The following is a 15,307-nucleotide window of genomic DNA, read 5'->3' on the forward strand; positions in this document are numbered from 1 at the left end:
ATAACATTTGCCTTCATAAAAATTATATAAAATCACTGAAATTGTTAATTCCTATCAAACAGTTACATAACTTTGCTAGTGATAAACTAAAAAACAAATAAAAAATTGTTACTCTTTCTTTTTTTACTTTTTTAATAGGTTTTTACAAAGTCTGGGACGCCATAATTATGTTACTCCTACTTCTTATCTTGAGCTTATTGCTGCATTTCAGAGACTTCTCACTGAGAAACGAGACAGTGTAATGAAAGCCAAGAAGAAATACGTGAATGGGCTAGATAAACTAGCTTTTGCTGAGTCACAGGTGAGTTACCACAAATATGGAACTGAAATTAGGAAATGTTTGTCAAATGCAGATCTTTTTCTGGAGAAGTCAGTCAAAAGTGTTGCTTCAGAGTTTGTTTAGCTAAATCTTCAACAGTAAAACTAACAAATGGATTTTGCCTTTTCTTTCCTGCAATCACAGAACTTGTGCTGAAGCCATAGATCTCTAAGCATATATTGTTAAGTAGTGTATGAACAGAGCTGTCATTTCCTTGATGGTTAACAGGTGACTATAAGTGATCATAGTTCTTAAAAGTAGACATTGCATGTAGGAAATAAAAATAAGTCTTGGGAATGTTTTGATTTGAAACTGAATGTTACATCCTTCTATCAATAAATTAGTCATTAGATAAAATCTAGGTCTTAAAGAAATTGTTGGAAATTGTGCTCGACCCTTCTGGACCCCACCTGATTCTTTTGTATATTCATAGGTTGGTAGGATGAAAATTGAATTAATTGAGCTGCAGCCCAAACTGGAAGAGGCTAAAGTGGAAAATGCAAGCATGATGAAGGTAGAGTTATACAAATACAGCTTTGTGGCTTTTAATGTAAGCATGTGTCTTACTTCACTGATGTGTGTCTTTCAGAAAGTAGGAGTTGAATTGAGGTTTCTGTGCTCACTCCTTGTTTACAGAGGTTTATAGTATTCTGAAACTGTTTTTTTATGTTTATAGCCTTAGAACAGAAATAAAATTTCATTCTTTGTATAAAATACGTTCTCTGGATATACAGTCATTGCCTAAGCTCCATGCTGAAGGATGTTAGAGGAACTTTCATGCTAATAGTGATTGAATCAGGTTTCCCAAGTTGATTCACAAACATTGTGAAAACCTCAGATAGTTTTTCCATGTGACCAGATGTGATGAAACAAATAAGAATAGTTTTGTGTGGTGTGTCTTTGCATGCACAGGGATTATATGATTGATTTAGAAAAGGATCCTGGGAATTTAGTGGGATTTAGGATCAAAAAACTTGAGTGTTTTGAAAATTCCAGTGTATGAAAATATACACATACTCATCTAGTACGTGACTGTTGTATCACCAAAAAAGCATGATTTAATTGGCATGTTATACACTTGTTTCTGATTCCTAAGTGTTTTTACAGATACAGTGGTATCTCTTCTGCCTCTAAGAAAACTGAACGTCACTTCCCTAGAACTGCAAAGGGAGTTGGATAAAGGCTTGACTTATCCCTGAAAAGAAAATAAATTTCAATAGTCAATGCTACAGACCATGAAGCTAAAACTCCCTGTAAAACTCATCCCTTTTAGTTGCAGTGGGATGTGCAAACATCAGGAGCTTCTGATGTATTTTAAACAAATTTCAAATGTATTTTAAACAGCTTTTTTTTGAGAGTAATCTGATATCATGCAGTTTACCTACTGTTGAAACACCATGATAATGTTGCAATATACTAAGAAATTATTCCCTTAACATAAATTGAAAGGATGTTAACATATTAAAAACCTCATTTCCTTTCTATTTTACAGTATTCCGTAAGTTCTATAGTAGATAATTTCAGTTTATTTGATCATTCATGGCGCAACATAAATAAAGCCCACTCATGGTTTTTCTTTAGATTATAGAAGTAGAATCTGCAGAAGTAGAAGAAAAAAGAAAAATTGTTAAAGTGGATGAAGAAATTGCTACATCAAAAGCTGAAGAAGCTCAGGCACTGAAAAATGAATGTGAGAGTGACCTGGCAGAGGCACTACCTGTCATGGAGGCTGCAATTGGTGCTCTTGACACTTTGAAGGCAAGCTGATCTTAATTTCAGCATTTGACGGTGTTATGTAGCTCAAAAATGAAGTAGGAATTTAGAAGAATAAGAGATGACACAAAAGTGTATCAAAAATATTCTGGCCTGGAATTTTTAAAGCATAATTTTATTTAATCGTTAGTTTACAGTTTATTAGTTTTTTATTTAATTTTTTTCCTCTGCATAGAGGATAGTGGTGGATATTGTTAATCATGATGGTAACATTGTATCATCCCTTCTAAAAGTCCTTTGTTACCACTTATGTTCATTGGTAACGGTGTTATAATTCTCTCTTATAATTCCTCTTTTTTTCTATCAGTTCATCTGCTGAGTGCTGAGAAAGACATAATACTTAATGTATTTTTTATTTTAGCCTTCTGATATAGCAGTCGTCAAAACAATGAAAAATCCTCCATCTGGTGTCAAACTTGTCATGGCTGCTGTCTGTGTCATAAGAGAACAAAAACCTGAAAGAATTACAGATCCTTCAGGATCTGGAGGCAAGGTAAAACAGCAGATGATAGACTGAAATAAAAATGTAATTCATGTTCTTTCCAATGCTTATCCAATAAACAAGATAACCCAAGGTCCATTAAAGTAGGCAAATACTTATAGCCTCCACCCAGGATTTTACTGAAAACATTCTGAATTCCTTATTTTTCAAATTTTTTTATGTGATTTAATTTTTTAATTAAGATTTAATTTGCTTTACACATTTCTTGGGAATAGATAATGCATAACTTCCCTGAGACACTGTTTACTTTTTGACTGAAAGTATGATTGGAAGGAAATATTTGATCTGACAGACTTTCTGCTTTATTGGCCTCTCAGGGAGATACCTGATTATCAGTATTAAATATTCATGAATTTTAATTGAATGAGGTTTGTAATTTTTTCTCTGTGTGTTTGTTTTAAATCCTGAAAAGGTATTTCCTACTATGTTTTGTAGATTTTGGATTATTGGGGTGTAAGCCAGAAAATGCTTGGCAACATTAATTTCTTAAAGGATTTGAAAGCCTGTTCTGAGAAACCCATTCCGGTAAGGCTTTTTCAGTAATTTTTACCGGACACTTTTTTGCAGGGGAAAAAAATAAAATGAGAAAATACGTTATTGGAGAAATCATTTGTCCAAATCAATCAGTTTCTTCTGGGTGTGTGTCCTTTTAGCCTCATTTCACATATTCTGTTTTGGGAGCTGATGGGGTTTCTTGGTGGAATCAATGGACATTTGATCCATGTCCAGCCTTCCTATGCCTTTTTGTTTTGCTAGTTTTACAACCATTCAGCATTATAAACTTCTTTTTATAATTGACTGTCCATTGCTGCCTTTCTTAACATCTTTTTCTAATTGTATTATTTTTTATTAAATGTATGAATGAATGAATGATGACAAAATGGGTAATGTTAATTATACTGGAAGATATACAATAAATGCAGAAATGTACTAGCTATATAACCTTTCAAATATGATCTTTTCTCCCAAAGGTCTTGCTAGCCTAGAGTGTGATTCTTGCCCTTTGCTGAATTAATTAATGCCTTGTCCTTGATAGACTATGCTTTGCCCTTTATAAAACTGATCCCGAAAAATAGGCACAAGCAATTGCATTTTGTACTACATTAGGAGAAATACATTTAGTAGTGTCCCCAAAGTTGTGTATTGAGAAAAAGATAGCAAATAGTGGAATTGATGTGTTTTGCATAAGGGGCAGTGTCAATTAAGGCTTCTGTGTGACTGTAATGCTCTTAGCACTTACAGAGCTGCCACATGGAAGATACAGCAAATGCAGGATTAGAAAGGGTAAGGACAGGATTAGAATGAAAACAGGAAAAGACTATGAAACATAATAGAAAGATCAAAACTATCAAATGAGCAGTGATTTCTACAACAATTATTATGGAATAGTTCGTTGTTATTTCATTGTGTAGAGAAATGGCAATGAGTGAGTTCAATTTTGAAGTGTCAGCTGTGAGATCTGATGGGCTATAATGCTTTTCTTACCCAGGAGGCTGTCATGCAGAAGATTCGGACTGAATACCTGACTAATCCAGAGTTTGATCCACAAGTGGTGGCTAAAGCTTCCTCAGCAGCAGAGGGTTTATGCAAATGGATTAAGGGAATGGAAGTCTTCCACAGGGTATCAAAGGTGTGGTTTTGATCCTTGCCCCTTGGTGCTGTGGAATCTTCCTTTGCTCCATGTATTCACCCTAAGCATGGTAGTTAATAATAAAGTTACGAAAATGTTCTAAAGCATTTGTGGATTGGTTGTAATTGAATAGGAGATTGAACCCAAAAAAGAACGTTTAAAAGTGGCAGAGGAGTCCTTGGCCGTGACAATGGAGCTGTTGAATCAGAAGAGAGGAGAACTTGCAGAAGTTGAAGGCCGTCTGGCTGCTTTGGAAAAAACCTTTGCTGAAAAGACAGAAGAAAAGGCTCGTTTGGAATTCCAGGTTGATCTGTGTGCTAAAAAACTGGAACGAGCAGAGAAGTTGATTGGAGGCCTTGGTGGAGAGAAAACAAGGTCAGTTTAAAGTTCAAATGTCAGATAAAAGAACCACTGTAGAAATAGAAATTGAAATTATGTTCTCTGATCCTTCAATGCTGTGTTTGTGTCTGAGGACTAAACACTAAAGAATATCTGGCACCTTGATATATTCCTAGTTGTTTGTAGCATAAAAACATGGGCAACAACATTGGGAGAATTGTAGCAGAAATCTCTTCAAAATGAGAATAGAATACATGAATGAGATTTACATATTTTTCACCTATTATTACCTAAGATCAACAAAACCAAGTTGGTTTTTGACATCAGTATCATTAATGTGGAGGTTTCAGAATGACTTTTTTCTGCTTTTCATAGGTGGAATCAAGCTGCATGTGATCTTCAAGAGGAATATGATAATCTGACAGGTGATATTCTGATATCAGCTGGTGTAATAGCATATCTGGGAGCTTTTACTGCTGGATTTCGACAAGAATGTACCAAAGATTGGAGCAAACTGTGTGAGGTTAGAAGGTTGTCTTAGAGTTAAATAAATGTTTTGATTTTTTGAGACTACAGTAAAAGGCTTCAAAAATCCCTTGTAATTTACCTAATATTAGCCTAGTAAACCTCATGGGATCAATTCTGCTGAGCCACTATTTTGTAGATTTGAATTTAATTAAATCAGCGAATTTATTCCGCACTTACAATTTACTCCACAATAGCATATCAGAAACATCATTGATTTTGTAAGTCTTGATTGCTACTAAAGTAAAATCTCATTGTTTTCTGTATTTTGCCTTTAAATAAAATAAATTTAAAATGTGGCTATGTGTAATGTAAAACATTCTATAACTTACACCAGCAAATATTTGTATGTTAATTAGATGGTTAATTGTGTGGCTTGCAAAGGGACACTTCCAACATAGGAACCCTAACCCAAACCTAACCCTAACCATAGCTCTAACCCTAATGGCATATGAATGCCATAATTCATAAATCAAATAAATTCATTAATAATTGATAAATCAAGTGATTTGGAAACACTTAAAACTGCATGAAACAGTAACAAATCAGCACGGGATTGCTGTAGTGATTTAATAGAAGATATAATTAGATATTTCCAACTGTGTATGTATTTCTTAAGTCATGTAACAAACCTCCCACATTATGAATGTACCAAAAACTGGACAAATCTTACAAAATTTGATGAAAGAATAAATATTTACTGGGAAAATGTAGTTAATTATTGAAATTATGATTTTATTTTCCCCAGGATTTTTACTTATACAGGATTTTTCCCCAGGATTTTTACTTATAGTTTCTTAAAACAAAATGCACATTGTCTTTTTGGATTGAATTGACATTTAATAAAGATATAAAAAAAAGCCAGAATAAAGAGAAACATTTATTTTGTTGGGTTTCCTCCCCTCTTTTTCAGGAGAAAGAAATACCTTGTTCTGAGAATTTCTCTTTGAGCAAGAACCTTGGTGACCCAATAAAAATAAGAGCCTGGAATATTGCTGGTTTGCCAACTGATGTATTTTCTGTAGACAATGGGGTCATTGTTGACAATTCAAGACGTTGGTAGGTGACAAAAAGGTTTAATTTCAAATCCAAGCAAGTTCCCACTTTAAAAAAAAAAAGATTATATCTAGAAAGAGTGTAGCTTCTGTAGAGCAATATAATTTAAAAAGGAGTGGAATCTTTATATTCCAGGGGGGAGGTAGAACAATATTTTACAATAATTCTGTATTCTGGTTATTTTCTGAAAATTGTTAAACATTTTTTGCAGCTTTTAAAGCTATTTCTGCTATTACTTTTCAAAATATTGTAAAACACCTATGCATCCATTATTGACTGTTATCTTAAAATAACATAATTAAATTGTAATACTTCTTCTCGACAGTCTAATACAGAAACTTGTAAAATAGTTTAAAATTTTGAAAAATGCCTGCAAGCACTGAGAAAACTGTCCTGTGTTTTCTAGGCCATTAATGATTGATCCTCAAGGTCAAGCAAATAAATGGATCAAGAATTTTGAGAAGGACAACCGTCTGAATGTTATCAAGATCAGTGATGCGGACTACATGAGAACTGTGGAGAACTGCATTCAGTTTGGGACTCCGCTGCTGCTAGAAAATGTTGGGGAAGAATTAGACCCATCTCTTGAGCCTTTGCTGCTTAAACAGACTTTTAAACAAGGTACAGCAGAACTGATTTAGAACCCTGAAGGAGTGGACATTAATGTTCAGTTTCTAGTCTCTGGCACCACCTGATGTTTTCCATATTGCTCTCTTCTTGCCTTAATTGTGCCTCTGGTAAGAGAAGGGTAATTGCACAACAGCCTGAAGTTTTACTTTTTAATAAATGTCATTCCTGCCTATCATAAAGATGGTTTTATGTGAAAACTTTTACCAGATCACTATAGGAGATTAAAGAAGTTGTGTAAAGGAAACACTGTCAGTGAAATTGTTTTGCTTGTTCATTTTAATATTTTTTAGTCTAATGATAATATTTGCTAAATTTTGCACAAATAAAGCAAATAAAGCTGTCAAGACATTTTGCTTAAGGCATAGTTTTCACTGTACTTAATAAGTAGCTACGAATTTGGTTTTCAGCTTGTCCTCCTGTTAGATGACAGAAAAGTGAACATAAAGAAAAATATTTTTTCCCTTCCTTATTACCTAGTTTGTCTTTATTGGTTTTCATGTTCAGAATTAAAAACAAAAGGAAAGTAAAGGTCAAACACTTTCTTTTCTTTGTAGTTTCCTCTTTCAGATAAGTAATTCAAGGAAAGAATAGTCTGTAAGAATAGAATATTTGGGAATAATTCCACAGCTCTCTGTTGCCATCTCTAGTTTTTGTATATGCAAATTGAAAGTACAGCAGTGACAGGATTGACTTGATTTCATCTGCTGAGAGTGATAAGTGGCCTCATTGAAGTCTGTGAGAATTTTTCAGACTATCAGAAATATTTACTAATTTTTCCTTCTCAAGAAATTTGTGATTGATGACAAGTTTGTTTTTATTTAATGACAGAAGTATTTTTATTCTATCCATAATTGGAGTAGATAAGTTTTCTTAATGTTTCTCAACTTCAGGAGGTATGGAGTGTATCAGGCTTGGTGACAGCGTTATTGAGTATTCCAGTGATTTCAAGTTTTTTATTACCACAAAACTAAGAAATCCACACTATATGCCTGAACTTGCTACAAAAGTTTTATTACTAGGTGACAAAAAGGTTTAATTTCAAATCCAAGCAAGTTCCCACTTAAAAAAAAAAAAAAGAATATATCTAGAAAGAGTGTAGCTTCTGTAGAGCAATATAATTTAAAAAGGAGTGGAATCTTTATATTCCAGGGGGGAGGTAGAACAATATTTTACAATAATTCTGTATTCTGGTTATTTTCTGAAAATTGTTAAACATTTTTTGCAGCTTTTAAAGCTATTTCTGCTATTACTTTTCAAAATATTGTAAAACACCTATGCATCCATTATTGACTGTTATCTTAAAATAACATAATTAAATTGTAATACTTCTTCTCGACAGTCTAATACAGAAACTTGTAAAATAGTTTAAAATTTTGAAAAATGCCTGCAAGCACTGAGAAAACTGTCCTGTGTTTTCTAGGCCATTAATGATTGATCCTCAAGGTCAAGCAAATAAATGGATCAAGAATTTTGAGAAGGACAACCGTCTGAATGTTATCAAGATCAGTGATGCGGACTACATGAGAACTGTGGAGAACTGCATTCAGTTTGGGACTCCGCTGCTGCTAGAAAATGTTGGGGAAGAATTAGACCCATCTCTTGAGCCTTTGCTGCTTAAACAGACTTTTAAACAAGGTACAGCAGAACTGATTTAGAACCCTGAAGGAGTGGACATTAATGTTCAGTTTCTAGTCTCTGGCACCACCTGATGTTTTCCATATTGCTCTCTTCTTGCCTTAATTGTGCCTCTGGTAAGAGAAGGGTAATTGCACAACAGCCTGAAGTTTTACTTTTTAATAAATGTCATTCCTGCCTATCATAAAGATGGTTTTATGTGAAAACTTTTACCAGATCACTATAGGAGACTAAAGAAGTTCTGTAAAGGAAACATTGTCAGTGAAATTGTTTTGCTTGTTCATTTTAATATTTTTTAGTCTAATGATAATATTTGCTAAATTTTGCACAAATAAAGCAAATAAAGCTGTCAACACATTTTGCTTAAGGCATAGTTTTCACTGTACTTAATAAGTAGCTACGAATTTGGTTTTCAGCTTGTCCTCCTGTTAGATGACAGAAAAGTGAACATAAAGAAAAATATTTTTTCCCTTCCTTATTACCTAGTTTGTCTTTATTGGTTTTCATGTTCAGAATTAAAAACAAAAGGAAAGTAAAGGTCAAACACTTTCTTTTCTTTGTAGTTTCCTCTTTCAGATAAGTAATTCAAGGAAAGAATAGTCTGTAAGAATAGAATATTTGGGAATAATTCCACAGCTCTCTGTTGCCATCTCTAGTTTTTGTATATGCAAATTGAAAGTACAGCAGTGACAGGATTGACTTGATTTCATCTGCTGAGAGTGATAAGTGGCCTCATTGAAGTCTGTGAGAATTTTTCAGACTATCAGAAATATTTACTAATTTTTCCTTCTCAAGAAATTTGTGATTGATGACAAGTTTGTTTTTATTTAATGACAGAAGTATTTTTATTCTATCCATAATTGGAGTAGATAAGTTTTCTTAATGTTTCTCAACTTCAGGAGGTATGGAGTGTATCAGGCTTGGTGACAGCGTTATTGAGTATTCCAGTGATTTCAAGTTTTTTATTACCACAAAACTAAGAAATCCACACTATATGCCTGAACTTGCTACAAAAGTTTTATTACTCAATTTTATGATAACACCAGAGGGACTTGAAGACCAGCTGCTAGGTATTGTTGTAGCAGAAGAAAGGTAAGTCTCTCTTTGTGATAAACAGCCATTAAAGGTTTTTATGGCATAATTCCCAGGAAATGGGAAATTAATTTATTGTATAGAAGAATGGATGTTACATGGTATAAATGTTGCTCAGTAACAGCTTTAAATTAAAATTTTATTATTTAAAAATTTTGTTAGGGATAAGAGTCCACAAGTTAATTAAAATACAGGTGTGAAATCATTGTGTTTCATGGCAATTTTCTCCTGAAATATTCCTTGAATGTTAGAAAACTTAGTAAATATTATTTGAAACATTACTGTTATTTTCTCAATGTCACTGAAGGCATAGACAAAAGCATAGGGGATTTCATTTTAATTTTGTATGAAATAAATACAAAGTACCTCTGAAACTGATTATGGATCATATCTGAGCCCTCACAGAGGCACAGAGAAATAGTATCTGGGTTGGGCAGGCATGTCTGTGTACCTGGGGTAAACTGTTTGCTAACAGAAGTGTTTCCAGCAGTAAACTGGCTCTGTGTATTACTTGGTGGTTTTTTTTCAGGCAGCAGCAATACAGTAAAGGAAAAGTAGGATGCACTGCCATTTTCAAAATGCTAAGATGTTAAAGATTAAACCATCATTTCCAAATACTGAGTAGAAGTAATGTGAAGAAATCTATACTCCCCAGTATAAATAGATGTTAATCACCAAAAACCTCCTTAAACTGAAAAGAATATTCACACATAACTTCCTGTAGGAAGAGGGAGTAATTTTCATGGGCTTTTTTCGCAGCCAGTGCAAGATGAGCATTGATTGATTTTGTTTTTTGTGTTTTTCTTCATTAGGCCAGATTTAGAAGAGGAAAGAAATGCTCTCATTGTTCAGTCTGCAGCCAATAAAAAGCATCTACAAGAAATTGAGAAGAAAATTTTAGAAACTTTAGAGTCATCTGAAGGTGATATTCTGGAAGATGAGACTGCCATCCAGGTCTTGGATTCTGCCAAAGTCATGGCTAATGAGATCACAAGAAAACAGCAGGTAAGGAGTGTGTATGTGTGCCTCCCTCAATAATACTGAGAAATTAATTGTTAAATTTTGCAGGCAGCAGAATGTCTCTGATTTGGATGCATAGCACAAGGATCAAATTCTGCACTTGTGAAATGGAAAGAGAAATGAAATTGGATCTGTTCTAGAATCTTCACTGGTAGTTTATTCAGTCTTTAAAATGTTTTAAAGTGTGCGTATCTGTAGTGCAGGTAAATAGATCAGGCAGCGCTGGGGTAGGGCCAAGTGCTCGTTTTACCTGCTGGGGTGGTGCCTTCTGGAGCAGAAAAGTTACAGCGTTACTCTGGTGCTGCAGTGCTGTATGGCACTATTCCGGAAATGTTATTAAGTAGTAATATTTTCGTAGAACATGAAGAATATTAAGGCTATTAGAAGCTGTTCTTTCTCCCCTGCTGCTGCTGTGCAGATTGCGGAGAAGACGGAGCTGAAGATCGCGGAGTCGCGGGAGGCGTACCGGCCCGTGGCGCAGCACTCGGCCGTGCTCTTCTTCAGCATCGCTGACCTGGCCAACATCGACCCCATGTACCAGTACTCCCTCAGCTGGTTTGTCAGCCTCTACATCAGCTCCATTCACGACAGGTAAAGAGGGTCAGTCTGCAGAAAATAAGGGGTTTTCATTCTCTTCTTATGAATAGTTTTCTCCATTTGGAAACAGTTTGCCTCATTAAATGCAGGATTTTGAAGGAAAATAGGATTTATTAATGAATTAATTTATCTTTTTAGTTACTGTTAAAACAAATTATGAACTGTAAGGATGTGCCATATTTAAGTATTTTTAAGAATGTGACTTAGTGTGAAGTCAGGTTCTGGAATAGGCTCCATTTTGATGACTGAGTGCCAACACTGAACTGTGGCAAATTGATTTCAGCTTATTATTTTGCTTGGGACTTCTAGTAGTGCTACAATCTTTTAAAAATACAGGAAGTATAGTTGAAATTTTGGGGAAACTGCCACCTAAGTCCCTTGTGGAGCCTGTGGATCTGATATAAATCCTCCACAACCCTAAATAGATTAGATTTCTTAACAGATTGTATATGTTATTCAATTTGAAGTCTCAGTTTTTTACTTCTTTTCTTTTTAGTAATAAATCCAAAGTTTTGAAGAAGCGACTTCAGTATCTAAATGACCACTTCACCTACAATCTGTACTGCCAAGTCTGTCGTTCACTGTTTGAAACGGACAAGCTGCTCTTCTCATTTCTATTGTGCTGTAATCTGCTCTTGTAAGCTCATTTTTGTGAAGTCTCTTATTAACAGAAACTAATGATTTTATCATGGAAGCAGGTACTGATGAGATGGAATGTTCTTGTGCATATAATAATGCCTTTGGAGTAAGGTCATGAACACTTTTCTAAGATGTGTAATAAAAAATGGAAGAGTGTGTGAGTGCATGTATGACTACTACAGGACACATGAAAAAAAAAGTGTGCCCATTTGTCAATGGTTTTGTCAATGGTTTTGTCTCTGACATATCTGTCTTTAAAGGATCTGGGTAGTGTTACATACATTTTGACATTCCTTATGTCAAAAACAATTTCTGTTATTTAAGAAAACATTTTAGAAAGAAAACTTAGGCAGTAATGTGTAATGCCAACAACTTCTAGGTTTTTGTCTTTATTTTTCATCTTTTCTCTTCTCTGTTTGTTCCCCTTTTGCATTTACATATCACATGATCTCAGATGCAGTCTTCTCCTTTCCACCAGCTTTTTAGTTTTCTCTTCCTAATTTTGTGTGAATAAATTATGAAAGGAATAATATGTTCAAAATTGCACAACCATTAATTAATTGCAGTGTGTGCTCATCTCTACATGGATGTTCTTCCTGGGCCAATCTGTAAGGGTACTGTAATTGTAGAACAAATTATTTTCTGCAAAGCCTTTAAAAATCAGGAATAATTGCACTTTAAAAAAAAAGAAAGGCAGGTATTAGGAATAAGTTCTTGACCAAAAGTGTTGTTAGGCACTGGAACAGGCTGCTCAGGGCAGTGTAGAATTACCATCCCTGGAAGAATTTAAAAGCTGTATAGATGTGGCAGTGAGGGCCAGGGGTAAGTGATAGCTTGGCAGTGCTGGGTTAATGGTTGGACTTGATCTTAAAGGTCTTTACCAACCTAAACAATTAATTGATTCTAAGATTTACCTCTTGAAACCCTTCCTTTTGTATTAATCAGACATTTTTACCAGCAATTTTTAATAATATAACCTATTGAGATCTGATCTCAGCTCTTACTGAAGTAGAAGCATTCCTAAAGGGCAGTGAAATGTAATTAGTTTAAAACCACTGTTTATATTATGTAACATTGTATCTCAATTACTGGGTTTTTTTGTGTGTTTTTTTTTTTTTATATAAATAGGGCTAATAAGGAAATAGAACATCAAGAGTTTATGTTCTTACTAACTGGAGGTGTGGGTCTCAAGAATGAGCACAAGAATCCAGATCCATCTTGGCTGTCAGATAAGAGCTGGGATGAATTATGTCGTGCCAGTGAATTCCCAGCTTTGGAAAGACTGAGGTATGGTAAAATATTGATGGGAATTGGCCTGAATTGGTTTTGACCAATACATATGTAACATACTGAAAGAAATGTTTGTTATGTTTTCCAAATCAGTGCCAGAATGCAAATGGGGTGAAACCAGCCCCTTTTTTCATTTCATGTTTGCTTCACTTGCTCCAATCAGTCAGATCACTAGTTATAATATTACATAATAAAACTATTTTTTCTAAATTATTTGAGGCGTTGCTTAAAGGAACTTTTCTTCTGAAGTGTTTTCATAGTAGAAAAACAATGCTTTAAGGATTCAGTGAAAGCCAGAGATAGTAGATGTAGCAGAATTCCACTGCAGTTCTGGGGAAAGAGTTTTTCTAGTAAACTCTTCTCCTGAACTCAGTACAATTTCACCCTGGTTTAAGTAGAATTTAACACTAAATTCTGGAGGCAACATGGCTGTACAAGACTTCCATAAATTAGCTGACTGAGTACAAATATTTGGAGCCTTTTGATCTGAATGCAGTAACACTGCTCTCTTAGAAGAAGTACTTTGAGGTTGTTTTGTGTTTCAGCCCCTTTGGAGTTTAAGTAGCAATGTGGATGATGGTCCCGCCTTTAAACAATCTGAGAGCTGTCCCATTGCCAAGGACATACTCTGCATGTTGTGTGAAGGAAAACAGGTTTCCTAGTTGAATTTCCTGGTAATTTTCTTCAGTTAAAGTGTGGTGTTTCCCTGAACTAGTGGAGGCAGAAAATTCACCCGGACCTATGAAGGTGCAAGCAGTGCTAGCTGGAAGAACAGACTGAACTTATTGTCATCTTGGAATCTTTCAGGTGGAATCTCTCCTCAGCAGCATGGTGGAAAGAGATTTTTCACCATTCAGCATGGAGAAACTCAACTGTAGAATTATTTTGTGATGGTGTAGATATGAAGTGTCTTAAATGACAATGCAATGTAATTTGCCTTTGATAAACATTTAAAAAAAGACTCCGGGTATTTATAGTACTCGTGGCTTTTTTCTCTAGGAGTCATGTCTCTGAAAATATAAGTGAATGGCAAAAACTGTATGATAGCAAAGAGCCTCACAACTTTCCATTACCAGAAGAGTTTAATAATACATTAACTGAATTACAGAAGATGATAGTTCTTCGGTGCTTAAGACCAGACAAGGTAAAACGATCTGTTATGGAGTGTTTGTAGACTGTGCCATACCTTGTAGCATAGTTTGCCCTGCCTGTTGCAGTAATTAGTCTGTTCTTCATCATATTTATTAAGAAAGTAAATGCTGTTCTTATATTTCAAGTGACCAATACAAACACCTAAAGCATCAGCTGAAATCTTTCTTTCTGATGTGATTTAATGAATCTTTTGGAGGATTATCTTTGCTCTAGCTCACATGAAATATTTTTTCATGCCTAGGCTGTTCCCTGGTGCACTCAATATACTCAAGAACAGAACATATTAGCCTGAAAAGAAATACACAGGTTATCTAATACCATGGGCTTTCATGCAAATGATAATTAAGGCAAAAAGAGATAAAATATGTTGATTCGAATGACCAAGATGAACTTTCCGCAAATTCTGCTTTTGGTGCTCTTAGCAAATTGTATTGCATTTTCTTTAGGAACTATCAATGTTAGAATTTAAGGCATATTACAATTTCTCCCTTGAATTAATTAAAAATAATTACATTAATATATCCTAAGGGAGAAGGTACTTGTCCTCTGCATCAGGAAAGCATTAAAAAGCATTATTATTCCCCTTGTAAGGAAAAAATAAGGAGGGAGCTGTCAACAAGAGGTGAAACCTTTGCCTTTGGATCACTCTGCAAGACTGGTCTCAAATCTCTGCAAATCAGAGAAGTGTCTGCAGGCCTGGGAATTTGGCATAGAAGACATTGTCAGATCTGCAGTTATGTCTATGCTAATGGTTTGTATTTCCTTTTTTTCCCAGATTGGTCCAGCTATAACAACATTTGTTACTGAAAAACTGGGGAAGAAATTTGTAGAGCCACCACCTTTTGATCTAGCAAAAAGTTACTTAGATTCAACTGCTACAGTCCCTTTAATATTTGTGCTGTCTCCAGGAGCAGATCCCATGTCTAGTAAGTATACACAGAAAGAAAAAGTAGGGACCTCAAATTCCCCTTCAATACACAGTGAGGATTATTTTTGATTTTCTGCAAGTAGATTTGAGTGCATTGTGTCAGACTGGTAGAATTCTGTGTCCCTTAAAAATGCTAATTTGTATGTACGTGTAAACAGAACAGTAATAGAAGTTTTTCAA

General features: G+C 34.7%; 1 protein-coding gene across 1 annotated transcript in view; it reads left to right on the forward strand.

Annotated features, from left to right (window-relative positions):
• Positions 1–15,307, forward strand: part of DNAH12 (dynein axonemal heavy chain 12) — a 60,518-nt gene that overhangs the window by 37,185 nt on the left and 8,026 nt on the right. The window contains exons 47-63 of the mRNA XM_041462480.1: positions 139–301; positions 753–833; positions 1,901–2,077; positions 2,454–2,585; positions 3,030–3,119; positions 4,084–4,224; positions 4,358–4,599; positions 4,939–5,086; positions 6,002–6,147; positions 6,551–6,765; positions 9,309–9,501; positions 10,314–10,506; positions 10,940–11,112; positions 11,615–11,755; positions 12,886–13,044; positions 14,047–14,191; positions 14,975–15,125. Coding sequence (XP_041318414.1) covers positions 139–301; positions 753–833; positions 1,901–2,077; positions 2,454–2,585; positions 3,030–3,119; positions 4,084–4,224; positions 4,358–4,599; positions 4,939–5,086; positions 6,002–6,147; positions 6,551–6,765; positions 9,309–9,501; positions 10,314–10,506; positions 10,940–11,112; positions 11,615–11,755; positions 12,886–13,044; positions 14,047–14,191; positions 14,975–15,125 — 2,690 coding nt within the window. The remainder of the gene's footprint in view (positions 1–138; positions 302–752; positions 834–1,900; positions 2,078–2,453; positions 2,586–3,029; positions 3,120–4,083; positions 4,225–4,357; positions 4,600–4,938; positions 5,087–6,001; positions 6,148–6,550; positions 6,766–9,308; positions 9,502–10,313; positions 10,507–10,939; positions 11,113–11,614; positions 11,756–12,885; positions 13,045–14,046; positions 14,192–14,974; positions 15,126–15,307) is intronic.

This window comes from Pyrgilauda ruficollis, unplaced genomic scaffold (assembly GCF_017590135.1).
Source record: "Pyrgilauda ruficollis isolate IOZ18807 unplaced genomic scaffold, ASM1759013v1 scaffold10, whole genome shotgun sequence".
Lineage (NCBI taxonomy): Eukaryota > Metazoa > Chordata > Aves > Passeriformes > Passeridae > Pyrgilauda > Pyrgilauda ruficollis.